Genomic DNA, 17,225 nt, shown 5'->3' with positions numbered 1-17,225 from the left:
ATTGGAGGGGAAATAACAAGGTTGTCCAATTCAAAAGAGATGACAAAACTAAGCCAAAAGATGCTAATGATAATAAAAAAAATGTATTTCTAACTCTCAAACTCCTAAGAATAGAGATATCAAGTGTTTTAGATGCTTGCGTTTAGGTCATATTGTATCCCAATGCCCAAATAAAAGGGTAATGGTGATGCGTGGTGACGGTATTGAAACGGATGATGAGAGTGATGTGGAGGATGAAATGTCTCCTTTGGAGGATTATAGTGATGGGAAAACACCTATGGAAGGTAGATTGTTGGTTTTTAGGCGTGCTTTGAATACGCAAGTAAGGAATGATGATGAGGGGGTTAAGTTACAAAGAGAGAATATTTTTCATTCTAAATGTCTAGTAAATGAAAAATTGTATAGCATGATTATTGATGGGGGAAGTTGTATAAATGTGGCTAGTACCTTATTTGTTGATAAACTGGATTTGAAAACTACAAAACATCCTAAACTCTATAAACTGCAATGGCTTAACAATAGTGGGCAGGTGAGAGTTAATAAGCAAGTGAGGGTGCCTTTTACTATTGGGAAGTATAGTGATGAGGTGACATGTGATGTAGTTCCTATGCAAGTTAGTCATATCTTGTTGAGCAGACCATGGTAATGGGATAGGAGAGTAATGCATGATGAGTATCTCAATAGGTACATGGTAGAAAAAGAAGGCAAAAAGTATACTCTTCTTTCTTTAACCCCTAAACAAGTTTTTGAAGGCCAAATGCAACTTGAAAAGTCCCATGATGAATTCGCACAAAGAGAGGCCGAGAGAAAAAGAAAAGAAAAAGAAAAAGAGAAAAGAAAAGAGGGTGAGAGAAAATTAAAGTGGAAAAATGAAGATCAAAAGGAAAAAGAAAGAGAGGTGCATTCGACCATAGAAAAGAATAAGGGAAAGAAAATGAGCTTTTATGCTAAAATGAGATATGTGAGAAAAACTTTATTTTCTAACAAGCCAATGATTGTACTCATGTACAAGGAACCTTGTTTCTCAACTAACAAACTTGACCCTTCTTTATCAAGTGTTATGGTTGAAATTTTGCAGGAATTTAACGATGTCTTTCCTGATAATCTACCTCAAGGTTTACCACCTTTGAGAGGGATTGAGCATCAAATTGACTTCATTCCCGGGGCTGCCATACCAAATAGACCAGCCTATAGAAACAATCCCGAAGAGACCAAAGAGCTTCAAAGGAAAGTAGAGGAGCTCTTACAAAAAGAGCACATTCGAGAAAGTTTAAGCCCATACGTAGTGTCCGTCTTCTTAGTACCCAAAAAAGATGGTAATTGGCGTATGTGTGTTGATTGTAGAGCCGTCAACAAAATAACAGTAAAAAATCGACACCCAATACCTCGACTTAACGATATGTTAGATGAGTTGCATGGTGCTTGTGTATTTTCTAAAATTGATCTTAAAAGTGGTTATAACCAAATAAGAATGAAACCAGGAGATGAATGGAAAACTGCTTTTAAAACAAAACAAGGGTTATATGAGTGGTTGGTTATGCCATTTGGCTTAACTAATGCGCCAAGTACTTTCATGCGTTTAATAAACCACGTTTTACGTGAATTTATTAGAAAGTTTGTGGTTGTCTACTTCAATGACATTATTATGTATAGTAAATCTATTGATGAGCATGTCATGCATTTGAGACAAGTGTTTGACACATTGCGCAAATTTCAACTACATGCTAACATGAAAAAATGCACATTTTACATTGATCACATCATTTTCTTAGAATATGTCGTAAGTGCAAAAGGAATAGAGATAGATAGTGAAAAAGTAAAGACTATTCAAGAGTGGCCGACACCTAAAAGTGTAAGTGAGGTGCGTAGTTTTCATGGTTTGGCAAGTTTCTATAGGAGATTTGTAAAAAAATTTAGCACCGTTGCTGCTCCTTTAATTGAAATCATGAAAAAAGATAAGAGGTTTGTTTGGAGAAAAGAACAAGAATATGCGTTTTCCTTATTGAAAGAAAAGTTATATAATGCGCCTTTATTAAGATTGCCTAATTTTGATTCAACTTTTGAAATTGAATGTGATACCTCTAGGCTTGGGATAGGTGCTGTTCTTATGTAGGATAAAAGACCCATTGCTTACTTCAGTGAGAAGCTCAATGGTGCACAATTGAATTATTCCACCTATGACAAATAGTTTTATGCTTTGATAAAAGCATTAAAGACATGGCAGCATTATTTGTTACCCAAAAAATTTGTGATTCACACCGATCATGAATCTTTGAGACATTTGAAAAGACAAGACAAGCTTAATAAACGACATACAAAATGGGTAAAATTCATATAGTCCTTCCCATATGTGATCCAATATAAGCAAGAAGAAGAAAATGTGGTAGCTGATGTGCTTTCAAGAATGTACAGTCTTATCTCTACTCTTTCTACAAAATTATTGGGATTTGAGCATTTCAAAGAATTGTATTTGCATGATAGTGATTTTTCAAATGTTTATGTAGCTTGTGAATATGCGGCATTTCAAGACTTTTATAGGCATAATGGTTTTTTATTTAAAAAGAAAAAATTATGTGTGCCTAATAGTTCTATTAGGGAGTTGCTTGTTCGTGAAGTATATAGTGGTGGTTTAATGGGACATTTTGGAATTGAAAAAACTTTGACTATTTTGCATGAACATTTCTTTTAACCTAATATGCGCAAACATGTTGAGAAAATTTGTGCGCAGTGCATCTCATGTAGGCAAGCTAAGTCTAGAGTTCAACCACATGAATTATATATGCCATTACAAATTCCTACACATCTTTAGGTTGATATTTTTATGGACTTTTTGTTGGGTTTACCTAGAACTAGAAAAAGCCGAGACTCAATATTTGTTGTTATTGATCGTTTTTTCAAAATTGCACATTTTATACCATATTACAAAACAAATGATGTCACACACATAGCGGATTTGTTCTTCTGCGAAATTGTTAGAATGCATGACATTCCTAAAACCATTGTGTCCGATAGGGATGTTAAGTTTTTAAACCATTTCTGACGAGTTTTATGGTCCAAACTTGGGACCAAACATTTATTTTCTACTATACATTCACAAACGGATAGTCAAACTAAAACAATAAATACAACACTTGGTACATTATTACGTGATTTAATTAGAAGAAATGTTAAAACTTGGGAAGATATGCTACCATTTGTTAAATTTGCTTATAATCGGAGTATACATTCTTCTATTGGGTTTTCTCCTCTTGAAATTGTGTATGATTTTAATCCCTTAACTACACTTGATTTGTTGGCTATTCTTATAAGTGACATTTCTAATTTGGATGGACATAAGAAAGTAAAAATGGTTAAAGCAATTCATGAAAAAGTAACGCAAAACATTGAAAAGAAAAATGAACAAATAGCATCCCATGTCAATAAAGGAAGGCACAAGATTTCATTTGAACCTGGAGATTGAGTGTGTGTTCATTTGCGTAAGGAACGATTTCCATCAAAATAGAAATCTAAGTTGGATGCTCATGGGGATGGTCCATTTCAAATCATAGCCAAAATCAATGAAAATGCATACAAAATGGACCTATCAGGTGAGTATAGTGTTTCGACTACGTTTAACATATCTGATTTATCCCCTTTTTGAAATTGATGTAGGAATTGATTCGAGAACGAATCCTTTTGAGGGGAGGGGAATGATGCAAACAAGGCTAAAAACACTCAAGATACTCAAAGAGCATCAAAATATGACTTGGAGCAAATTTCAAATGACGTAAACACAAATAGAGTTCAAAACCTGAAAAATTTCAGTGGACCAATAACGAGATCAAAAGCAAAGAAGTTTAAAGAATTGCTCCAAGTTTTTACTCAAAAATATATAGATGATGGGCTGGCCAATTGTGAAAAGTTCAAATATGAACTTTTTGAATAGCTCAAATTCGTAACTTTAATTGGGTTTAAATGATTTGGGATAATTTGGGCTTGTTTGAATCTTATTGGTAATGGATGAATAAACCTTATGTATGGGCTGAATTAGTTAAGTTGTTTTAAGTATTTTGAATTATTTTATTTTAGTTTGAGTTAATTAAGCCCATATAGTCAAGTATAACTCGGTTTAAGTCTTATCTTAGTGTTATTACAAGAATGAGTACATAATTATATGGTGCCACAAATAATTAATGGTGTTGGTTAAGAATATTGGAGTTACAAGGAATTACATGACAATTACATGCCTATAATTAGCTTATTTATTGTTGGAATTACAATTGTAATTATCACATAATTAACTTAATTATTGTGGAAGTTACAATTGTAGTTATTGTTGTAACTTATCATTGATTTATTTGGGTATAAATACCAAATGAACTCTTCTTTGTGGACATCAAGAGTTGTAATCAAATATTTCAGACTTGAGTTGAGAGCATTTTGACTTTTTTTTCACTTTATGCACAAGGTGTTGATTTGGAATACAATTGTTATCACTTGTATTTCAATTTTGATTTCCTATTTCAATTGTTCTAGGTGCTTGTTTGGATTGGGTTCAAGAGATATCATTTATCTTTTTTGTGTTCTATTTAACTTCTACCATTTGAATGATTGAACAAATTTCATTCTTTTTTATTTGTAATCTAAATTCTGTTCTAAACCGATTAAAAAGTTATAAGGTTCAAGCAAGAGTCTTGAGGTTCCGCATCAAACCATACCAGAAAGAACAAAATAGATAAGGTGAATGAAGAATAATTGAAACGGACAATTTTTAAGCACAAATTACCTTTCCTGCCAATAAATATACAAATTATGGAAGGAACTGATGTTTAACAAAGTTCAAACCTGTAAGAAGCTAATAGCTGCTTAAATTCTTCTTCCAGCTTTGATATAGCTTTAGCAAGCAAGCTATTCACATGGTTAAGCATCCCATCACTGTTCCTAAAGCCTTTCTTGTGGCTAAAAAAACGAATATTACTTCTCAGCTGATCAATTGCTTCTAAATAACTTTCCAGGTTCTCATGTGGCCCCTTGAGTATTTTTGCCTCTGCCTATGAATTAAAATGGCAATTTTATTAGCACATAACTTGAATAATCTGGAACAGTGACAGTGCACTAAACAAAAGACACCAAGAAGATATTCACAGCAATAAAAGAATAGATTGAAACATTATTAATACTATTTCTCTTGTTATTATTCTAAAAAATAAAACAAATGACAAGAACAAGAAACTAGGAGTAGATAGCTAACTAGAGAGGCAAATAAATATATGGAAGAAAGACTATACGAGATTTTTTTAATATAAAAGAAGAACTAATTTTAGTAAGAAAGAGAAAAATTTACAGCAGGGATAAGATCCACCACAAGGAAAAAGAAGAATAAAAAACTAAAGAAACAAAAAATAACGGGATGCCGAGTGCATGTAGCTCACATGGCATAACATTCCCTTAATAGAGCTGGTGACTTATGTTTAAGTCCTACCTCCAATCCTATCCTAAAAAAGGCAAAAAGAGAGAGAAAAAGAAAATAAAAAGGCATGTTAATACAAATTAGCACCTGAAACACTCTGCAACCACATAATTTATTTGGGTGCTTAAAGGAACTGGGTGTTTCACAATCACAGCCTCCGCATATCTGCTGTGACAATCTGGGAGCTATATACCTTTGTGCAAAAAGTGTATTCTTTTTTTTTTCGGAGAAGAAAGTGCAAACTGTCTATTGTAGCTGTATGAAAAATCTTAACCAGTATTTATCACTTCTTAGGCAAGTGGGTTGAGGAAAGGAAGTTGCAGTTATGTCATATTCTTTCAAAAAAGATCGACAGACTGAATAAGCACAATGCACATCCTACTACAAGAAATTGGTGCAATATTAACATCTCCAATGGACTGCCATCTTGCGGAAGCATATAGGAGATATTTCGTAGCACCAGATAAAGCTTATTATGTTCTAGTAATCTCTATCACATAGACTGTTTACTATCTAAGAAACACTCTTGATGTAAACTACTTATAAAGCGATAAGTCTCAGTTGTATACAAAAGCACCACAGTTGCATATAAAAAAGAGTGAAAGCACCACAGTTCCATATAAAAAAAAGTGAAAGCACCACAGAAACATATAAAAAAAGGTAATTTTTTTTTGCTAAAGAAGTATACGTATCATTAAATCTTAGCATCAAGAAGGTGCCACCCATGTACAAAATCAAAGAAAAAAATATCTTTCATGTAAATTCTCTACAGATCATACCTGACAAGAAAAGCAAAAAGTAACAATAATATGATATCAATCAACTCAAATAAATATGAGCAGAGACAATCTTGAGAAGGAATTTTCCGAGGAGGAGATCCTTAATAGCCTCAAAAGTCGCAATGGTGATAAAGCGCCAGGGCCGGAAGGTTTCTTCTTGCAAGATATCTGGCATATAATTAAGAGTGATTTGATAGAGGTCTTCAAGGACCTATATGACTCAGAGAAGTTTGTGAAGTCTTTGAATGCAACTGTTTTGGTGTTAATTGAGAAGGTGGAAGGGGCGAAGAACATCAAAGACTTCAGGTCTATCAGTCTTGTTGGGTGGATCTACAAGCTTATATCCAAAGTGCTAGCCAAAAGATTGTCTTTAGTTTTAAGGGAGTGATTAGTGAGAGTCAGCATGCTTTTGGGGAGAGAAGACAAATTCTTGATGCTGTCCTGGTGGCTACTGAAGTGGTGGATGAGATTGTGGGGACTAATGAAAATGAGATTCTTTGTAAGTTGGACATGGAGAAGGCATACGACCATGTCAACTAGGATTTTGTTGATTATATGTTGGGTAGGTTGGGTTTTGGAAGTAAATGGAGAGTGGATGAAGGTGTGCATTTCTACTACTTCATTTGTTGCGATGGTTAATGGTAGACCTTCTTCTTTTTTCACTGCGACTGGGGATTTAAGGCAGGGTGTCCCTTTATCTCCTCTTTTGTTCATCATTGTCATGGAAGCATTACAGCTAGCGAAGTGGAGTTGTTGAAGGGTGTGAAGGTGGGAAAAAGGTGATAATCAGGTGGAGATATCACATCTATTTTTTACTAATGACACTCTGATATTCTGTTAACCCAATGAAAGGATGATTTTGAACTTTAGATGTGTCATCTTGTGTTTTCAAGTTGTTTCTGGGTTGAACATCAACTTGAATAAATCTGAATTAGTGAAGCTTGCAGACAAGGGTGATAAGAATAGGCTTGCTACGGTATTGGGGTGTAAACCTATGAAGTAGTCTATCAAGTACTTTGGGCTCCTTTTAGATGCCAAATATAAAGATGCAAGCACTTGAGAACCTGTGGTTGAGATATTCAAGAGAAAACTCTCAGGATGGAAGAGAAACTATTTGTCTAAAGGTGGAAGGTAACTCTAATCAAAAGTACTCTAACCAACCTGCCTATATATTTGTTTATATGCATTAACAATTCCAGTGAAAATTGCTAAAAAGTGGGAAAACATTCAATGACATTTCGTTTTAGGGATGAATGAAATAGGAAATATCACTTGATGAAGTGGGATGAATTGAAGAAGCCAATGGAGAGAGGGGGACTGGGGCTTAGATCCTTTATTGACATGAAAAGAGCCTTGCAAGGGAAGTGGTTATGGAGGTATGCTTCAGAAGAGAGGAGGTTATGGAGCAGGGTGATTGAAGCTCGTTGGGGCGGGGAGAGAGGGGGAAGGCCTGTTTGTGAGGTAGTGAGGCCTAACGGTATGGGTTTATGCAGTAAGATTAGGACAGGGAGAATTCAGTTTTTGGATTGTGTCTAGTGGAAACTTGGAAGAGGTAATAACATTCGCTTTTGGGATGACAAGTGAATTGGAAGGGGTAGTCTTAAGGATCAATTTCCAAGAATATATGCAATCGCCAAAAAGAAAAATATGTTAGTAGAGGAGGTGTTCAAAGGTGAGGAGGATAATAGGGGTTAGGGCCTGACTTTGTCTGGGGACTTTAATGACTAGGAGATTGAAGAATTTGATGCACTACTTCTACTAGTGTCTAAGGTGCAACTGAGTAATGATAAGGATACGGTGGTGTGAAAATTGAATAAGAATGGGTTGTTCACTGTCAAATCTTTTTATGCTCACTTGGTTAAGGGAGATGGGGACAGCATCAATTTTCTGACTCAACAGATCTGGAAAGTGAAGGATTCACTGAGAATTTTTTTTTTTTTATTTGGGAAGTGGTTCGGGACTGTATCCTTACCATTGACAAGTTGATGAGAAGAGGCAAGACCATGGTTAATAGGTGCTACATGTGTGTAAAAGCGGTTGAATCTTGTAATCATTTACCACTGTGGTGCCTGGTGACTTATAATATATGATCTATGGTGCAAAATGTTACGGGCATCAACAAGGTGATAGCAGGTAATATTAGGGATGAACTGTGGGCAGTTGGTGGGATTTGTAAAAAACGGAAAATTGTAAAGTTTATTTCTCTTATTATTTTATGGGTAATTTGGAAAAAGAGAAATAGTATAGCATTTGAGGGGTGTGTGAGGGATATAACCAGAATTAGGGACATATAGATTAGTGTTTTTGGGGCTCTTTTGCTTGGTCATAACATTTATGAGTTGGATGATTTTGGGAAGATCTTTGATGTTCTAACCAAGATGTACATATTTTGTACATTAGTGGACACCCCCTTGATGTCATATATTATATACACATTCTTTTTATCTAAAAAAAATATATTCAATCTATTATCTACGTTATTCGAGACAATATTGTAATTATGAAATAACTAGAAAAAACATAGCATCAAATTTAATTCAAACAAGTAAATCCTAAAATAATATACATATTACATAAACTTAACCTTATCGAATATTAATATCATTATTATTTTATTTTTAAAAATATTTATTTATGCTAACAATATAATTTTGTTAATAAATTAGCTTAGAAAATAGACACATATGGTATGATCATTTTAAAGTATTTAAGATGCTTACAGAAGAATAAAAGTTTAATCTTGCAATTAAATGGGTTGTTTATTCGTGTGGCAATAAATTTGCAAGCTCTACACCAAATCCACATTGAAGAAAGAAATCAACTTCGTCTAAAGCCACTGAACTGTCCCACAATGAAGAAATGGATGACTTTCATGGTCTAAGCTATAAATGCACAAACAAACATTGGATAAAGTTTTTCAAGGTTTCCAAGCCTGAAGCAAATCATTAGGGTTGATCTTATCAAAAACAATAACCAAATGAAGACTCTCACTTTCTAAGGGAGCTTTTACTTCACATAAATAGGGAGGAAAAACAAAATTGCATTTGGTGGAGTCATGGGCAAGAAGAAACTTAAAAAATGATTTATAAGTACAAACTCCTGAAAATCGAGGGTCTATATTCTGTAACCAGGGCCAGAGATGGGGGGAAAAAGAGTTCAACAAAGCGTCAAAGACAAAATCTAATGATTCCCAATCACTGGATTTACCATCAGGTCCACCACAGTGGTAAAGATTATACACACACACACATATATATATAATAATCAAATTTACAGTTTAACAAGTAAACATACTAAATTTTTGACATATTAAATTAGATAATATAATCAGTTTTCTTTATCTCATCTCTTCCACTCTCATTATCTCCTTCTCTGTCTCAAAGACTAACACCTCCAGCACGTCTAATGCAGCAGAAGATTGTTATTACTTAATACACGCCCCTTAATGCACAAGCCACCAAGCTGAAAGTATGAACTAATTATGGCTCCAACATACTTTATGCAAAATTAAATTAAATTTAATATAAATGGTACTATAGAGATGCATATTAAATAACATGGTTCAACCAATTGCCCCAAAACTTTGAGTTAATAGGAAATAACCTAATAAATTACTTATATTTTACCAACAATATTTACAAAATTACCTAAATGAAAAGACAAATAAACCACAAAAAAGTAACTTTTGTTCAAACAAACCAGAAAAATTTAGAGGCCTTAAGGAGGGTTCAACTATTATTGCAGTATTGCTATAATGGAATTCAATTTTTTCTTCTTTTCAGTAAAGAAACTGAAGGAATTGACAACAAATTTAATTCACCATTATTGCACTATTCATAAAACGGAATTCCAGTTTTTCTTTTTTTCAGTAAGAAACTGAAGGAATTAAGAAAAACTTAATTAGATTAAAATAGTAAATCAAATTTCATGCATATATTGTCCAACATCTAATTCTTCATGGTGTCGATCAGCCAAAATACCAATCACAAATTGGAAAATATTATGATCACAGTTTAAATGCCTTCTGATTTGAGAATCAGAAAGGCTTTGGCTTTTGGGAGAGTATTTTCTTCCTGTCATCTTTCTTGTTTTAAAGCACACAACCCACATTCTGTGTCTTTCTCCTTTATTTTTGTTCTATACCTTAAAATCCTAATGCAAGAGAAGTTTTCTCTCTCTTTTATAAGCGAATTTGAAAAATCCAATTGCCTAGGCAGTTGTTTTCTCTCATCCAGATCAAATTCACCCATGGCATATACGACCTGGTGCAATTCCCAAAATGAACTCAATAGGCTGTCCATGCCTAAGCAATTAACTAATATGGAAATATCCTCAAGTAACTAAAAGAAAAATTGCATGTCAATCAATAAGTAACCAGTTGAAATTGAAACAATCAAGTTATATCAATGATTTCGGGAACCAACCTGACGAGAGATATCGAATTGAGCAAGTATAACTTCTGCAGCCTTCAAGGTTCTATCTATGTTCTCATGAGCTTTCCTTATGGCATGCGTTCTTACCTGTAAAACCAAAAACCAACGGACATCTTAAAATGAAACATTGAGAAGGGTTCTAGACCGATGAGCTCAAGAGACAAACATGAGCTATTTCTTACAAAACCAGATCCGTGGTTCAGTTGCCAAGAAAATGAAGGAGAACTGTTATAAACAAAAGGCCTATTTTACTATTTTTGTTTCCCAAAAATGATAACAGAAAATGAATGTATAACATTTTCATAGGATCCCCCGTTCAGTTGCGGAGAAGATGAAGGAAAACTGTAATAAGCACACTTTAATAATAAGTAAAATTTGAAGTTCAAACCACGACTTCTCTCAATTTCCGGCGCTCTTTCATTTTCCTACATCTTCGAATCCGATTCTTAAGGGAGAATAAAAAAATCAAGCCAAAAGTAAAACAAACAGTAGTGAACTATCATCGGTAAACAGAGGAATAGTACGAAGTTGAGAATCCATGCTTGATTTTAGTTTGTTCTAACAATCTCTTTCGGAAACCAACCGGAAAAGAGCATAAAATGAAAGACTGAGAAGTACCTGAGTAGGACGCATGGCCGTCTCGAGAGCAGATAGTCGGCTATCAAAGGAGCCAAGAATTGATACAACGTTGTCTGTGATGGTTTGGCTCTTCTGCAGAGACTCTCTCATCATTGCTGCTCTCTCGCTCAGCGATTCCATGCCCACCACTGCTACCCCCATCTTTCTTCCTCCTTCACTATCCTCTGCCTTTTTTCCTCCTTATCAGACAAATCAAAGCAGCCTCTCCCTCTGTTGTACTTGCAACTGATTTGAATAATTGATCAATTTGATCTGTCAAAGAAAAAGTTTTAAAAAATAAATATAAAAATAATAAATAAAGCTGGAGACTAGCAAGGACGCCTGTTTGACATTTCTTGGTGAGACACGCATATCCGTCTTGGCATTTGACAGGCTGTAACCGTAGGTCTCCTTATTACAGGTGAAATTTAGAGCATGAAAAGAATTAATTATTAATTATATAAGAAAATAATAATAAATAATTAAGACATGATAACCTTTTTATTTTTGAGTTAATAATTTTAACTTAATTTTTATTTTCTATTTCTTCTCAAAAATTTATTAAATATAAATTGATGATTTTGCTTAATGGATTATTTTAGTTAAGAAAAATAAATTGATATTATTACATAAGACGCATATTTTAGTTATAAGATATAATATTTAAATTTTTTGTAAATTTATGAATTTTTTATGTGACAATAAATTTATTTCTTTTAAAACATAATAATATTATTATTTTTTTAATTACATGAGTTTTATTTTAAAAAAATTAATTGTAAATTACAAGTTTTAAACAAAAATAAAAATTAAAAAATCTGATAAGATTCAAATGCAATTTATTTTTTGTGGTTAAATTATTTTTATAAAAATATTAAATTAAAAAATTCAAAAAAATAATAATAAGAGAAAACAATTGGTGAAGTCATTTATTGGTCCATGACATTGTTAAAAAATTAAATAATTTTTTTAAGAATTTAGTGCGAGTAATTATTAAAATTTAAAAAACAAAATAAAAAATAAAAACTTTAACTACAAGAAGTTAAAAGTAAAGAAAAGTGAAAACAAAAAATTATAAAAACGAAAGTTAAAATACAAAATTTCAATTAATTTCTATTACCATACATTTTTATATTTTTATTTTATTTATGTATTTATCACTTATTTTTTTATCTAATGGGCTTTTACTATCGGCCAAATTTTCCCTTAGTCTTCTAAGATTTGGGCTTGATCTAAATGAGGTTTGGATTTATTCATTAAGATACTCAGATCCAACCCATTCATAAATTTACTTTCCACTCACTAGTAATTCTAGGTTAACCCATTCAGTGTATTAGATTTAGCCCATATATATCTATATATATATTGTTGGTTCACTTAAATTAAGACAATAGATTTTTTCTAATGCCCAGTTTCGATGACTTGCATTAGGGTTTATTAATGTCGGATACGGTCAGGTATGTATAATATTTATTAATATTCAAATTTAATCACATTTGAATTATGGTTATTAATATTTTATAGTGTCAACTATTTTTGTTTGAATTGACCGGATAGTATAACTGTATATTTGAACAAATTTTTCATTTTGTCCATGTTTTATTATCCATAGTAATAAATGAAAAATAAAAAGATAAAAAATTAAAAAAATATATAATATTAAATATAAAGATATATAAACATATATAATTAAATATGTATATATATATAAAATATATACATATATATAATTAAAGATATATATAAAATTAAATATATTATATACATATACATAGAATTAAAATATTATATACATCTATATTTATAATTAAAATATTATATACATGTATAATATATAAATAAAAACATAAATACATATATATATAAGTTTATGTATATATGTAATAAAATATATATAATTAAATATAAAAATAAGAAGAAGAAAAATATAAGAAGTGTTGAGTAGAAGAAATTAAAGAGAAGAGTAATGTTATAAATAATAAAAAAACACTATCAAACCATCATAAAACCCCGAATCGGTGATTTGAAAAAATAAAAAAAAATTATGGTTTGAGAACCATGACTCAACTACCAAAAAACTATTACATGTGTTTGAAAATGTAAACAAATAAAAAAAAATTATGAAAAAATCATATTATCATTATTGAACAACCATGCAAACAAGACCTAAGTCTCAACTCGGCCCATTTCGAAAATTGTGTTAGCCCTTTGGGCTTGACTCTTATTAGAATTGGGGTTAGCTTTATTCTTTTACCCATTAACATATTGGGGATGACCCAGTATTAAGCCCATTACCCAACCTGACCCACTAGATACTTCATCTTCCCCATTTCCACCAGTTTTTAAACTAAGACCTTCTATTGATAACCAACAACTCTTCCTATTTGCAAATCACCTAAGGAAAATCACAACTCGGGTATGTTTTGAATAACAAAATATTAATTCATCTATATCCTATAATTTTTAACTCATTATGCTAGTAATTTCAAACATTTTTTAGCTTCCATTAATCACAATCTAGGCTAACGGGTTAAATAAATCTTACCTTTTTTGTTCCACGGAGATGTGATGTGTGTTAATTTCAGCAATTAAATGGATGACCCACTAACCTACTATTTTATTTTCTCATCCACTTGTAACGACTGAAACCAATTTAAATGATACTCAAAATAATAGATAACTGTTATAAAAGAAAAAGTACACTGATTGAGTGGGTAACTTCAAAATAAATTATAGAATTATTGTATTTTACGAGTATTAATCTACAATAATATAAACAGTTATCAACACATTCACTTACCTTGAATGTGCTTTGACATCTCCTCTTATCTATAAAAATAGCACAAGTTTTCCTTTCAATTTGTCTTCCATCAGCTAAAGTTATAAAATTTTATACATAAGAGTTAGATAGAGAGAAGAAGTGAGTAAGAGAATTAAAATTTTTTTCAATAGGTCTCTCAATTATGCTATAATTGCATAATCTCATAACGATATATATCTCTAAATTTCTACTGTCTTTCTTTTCTTAAGATGTGTTGCATTCAATAAAAAAGATAACTTCAACATAAAAGTTTCTTACATTTGGTATTAGAGTAAAGTTGAATTCACACATATTAGAATTCTATTAACAATTTATATATATATATATATATATATATATATTATACTAACATTATATGCATATTATACTAACAGTTTATATTTATATATATACATATAATTTTACTCTAACAGTTTATTCATATATTATTGTATTAACAATTTATGTATATATATTATTGCACTAATAATTTATACATATATATATATTATTGCACTAACAGTTTACATATATGTATATATTAATATATTATTACACTAACAGTTTATACATATGTCTATATATTATACTAATAGTTTATATATGTATATGTTAAATTAAAGTTAATTTCATAAATGTAATATATATGTATATTTTATACAAATTATAGTTTCGTAGTTTTATGACCTAAGATTTATTAACATGACAAGTTACCAAAGTAACTCAGGTTAATGAGTATTACGTTAGTTAAACTACATTAAAGAATCAAATGAGACATATAAAATAATAATATATATATTTTTATAATATAAGATTGAGACTAACCCAAAAGAGAGTTATTTTCTACTAATTATGAACTAATAGTTTATTTTATGTTGTTTAGATGGATACCTAAAGGTAACATATATATGACACAAAATATTAAATATTTTAAGCTCCTTTGAGTGAACACTAGATATACTTATATTTTGCTTAAATGAAAAAATATAGTGATATCAATAGTTTATTTTTATAAATTTAATATTATAAATATACTTGAGGTTTTATTATGACCATTGTTCTATTTTTATAGTTTCCGCTTTATTCTATTCTCTTGCATATGGAAAGACAACTTTTGATGGGTCAAATCTTGTGGAGTGGGATGAAAGGGTCCAATTCTCACTAGGTTTATTGGATCTTAATCTGACTTTGATAATTGAAAAACCTCCTAAAGCTACCGATGATAATACTCGGGAGCAGAATGAACAATTCAAAGTTTGGACAAGGTCAAACAAACTCAGTCTTATGTTTATGAGAATGATAATTGTCACTAACATCAAAACTTCCCTATCTCAAATTGATATAGCCTCCTAATTTCTAAAATCTATCTTGAGCGTTTCAAATGCGCCAATAAGTCTCTTGCAAGCAGATTGATAGCTGAATTGACCATTATAAAATATAATGGTCAGAAAAAATTTAGTAACACATTTTAAACATGGCTGAGAATGCTGCAAAACTTAAGACATTGGCCATGAACATGGATGAGTCATTCTTAGTTCAATTTGTCCTTAACTCATTTCATTTCCTTCGCAGTTTGCTCCATTTAAAATTCACTATAACACTAATAATGAACAATGGAATATGAATGACCTTGCTAGAAAGTGTATTTAAGAGGAAATGAGATTAAAGCAAGATGGACATAACTTTTCTCTTGCAGTTACTCATGGAGCTATGAAGAATAAAAACAAACTCAAAAAAGTAAAAAACATTCCACCAAAGAAACAGAGTAGACTTGGGGAGAATAACCAAAGTCATGATGGAAAATTTACTCTAAGTTGTTACTTTTATGGAAAGAAAAGTCACATAAAAAAGGAATGTAATAAGTGTAAGGCTTGGTTTAAAAAGAGATTGTGAATCTTTCTTTTATATGTTATAAATCAAATCTTATTGAGGTTCATTCTAATACTTGGTAGATTGATTCTAGAGCCACAGCTCATGTTACTAATTTAATGCAAGGATTCCTTACAACCCGAAAATCGAAAGAAAGTGAAAAGTTCCCTTATATGGGAAACTGTTTCAAAGTATAAGTGGTAGCTGTAGGTACCTAACATTTGGTATTAGAGACTAGTCATCATATGGATCTCTTGAGCACTTTTTATGTTTCTTTAATTTCTAGAAATTTAATTTCATTATTCAAATTAGATGTTGTTAGATATTAAATTTATTTCAATTGTGGAAAAATAAGTTTAGTGTTTAATTCAATGACAGTTGATTCTGGTATTTTATATGATGATTTATATAAAATTTTCCTAAATCATGAATTTGCACAAGCTTTGTTACCTTGCATTCAAATATTTGATCAAAACGTGGCTTAATTATTAAAAATTCTTTATTCTTGTGGCATAAAAGGCTAGAGCATATCTCTAGAGAAAGAATTGAAAGATTAGTTAATGATGAAATTTTACAAAATTTTAACTTCACTGATTTTTAGATATGTATTTATTGCATAAAAGGAAAGCAAACTAAACATACAAAGAAAAATACCACAAGAAGTAATGAGTTTCTTAAGATAATTCATACGGATATTTGCGGACTACTCTCCGTTCTTTGTTTCACTAGAGAGATATTTTATTACTTTTATAAATGATTTATCTCAGTATGGTTATATATGTAATGCATGATAAGTCACAAGCCATTAATATCTTTAAAGTGCACATTATAAAGGTTGAGAGATAATTAGATAAAAAGGTTAAGGTTGTGATATCTGATCGAGGTGGTGAATTCTATGGTAGATATGATGAGTCAGGATAAAATCCTAGTCCATTTGCCAAATTCCTAGAAAAGCATAGCATTCGTGCTCAATACACAATGTCAGGTACTCCACAACAAAATAGTATTGCTAAAAGGTATAATCATACTTTAATGAAAATGGTTAGGAGTATGATGAGTTACTCTTTAGTACCTATTTCTTTTTAGGGTGAAGCCTTAAAAGATACAATGTATATCTTGAATAGAGTTCCTAATAAGGCAATATCTGCAACTCCTTTCGAGTTGTGGACTAGTAGAAAACTAAGTTTAAAATATTTACATATATGAGGTTGTCCAGCGGAGACAAGAATCTTCAATCCTCATGAGAAAAAGTTAGATTCACGGACAATATCTGAATA

The 17,225-nt window shown here is 31.3% G+C and overlaps 1 protein-coding gene across 1 annotated transcript in view; it reads right to left on the bottom strand.

The window, feature by feature from the left end:
* Positions 1-11,640, bottom strand: part of LOC110814493 (exocyst complex component EXO70A1-like) — a 45,198-nt gene extending 33,558 nt beyond the window's left edge. The window contains exons 1-3 of the mRNA XM_088209568.1: positions 11,280-11,640; positions 10,653-10,748; positions 4,825-5,030 (exon numbers count right to left, since the gene is read on the bottom strand). Of these exons, the coding sequence (XP_088065694.1) occupies positions 4,825-5,030; positions 10,653-10,748; positions 11,280-11,441 (464 nt within the window). The 5' untranslated portion in view covers positions 11,442-11,640. The remainder of the gene's footprint in view (positions 1-4,824; positions 5,031-10,652; positions 10,749-11,279) is intronic.
* Positions 11,641-17,225: the final 5,585 nt, after the last annotated feature.

This window comes from Carica papaya, chromosome 8 (genome assembly GCF_054855325.1).
Source record: "Carica papaya isolate Zhongbai chromosome 8, ASM5485532v1, whole genome shotgun sequence".
In the NCBI taxonomy this organism is placed as follows: Eukaryota; Viridiplantae; Streptophyta; class Magnoliopsida; order Brassicales; family Caricaceae; genus Carica; species Carica papaya.
Note: the sequence above shows the minus strand (reverse complement) of the source record. Positions and strands in the feature narration are given on the sequence as shown.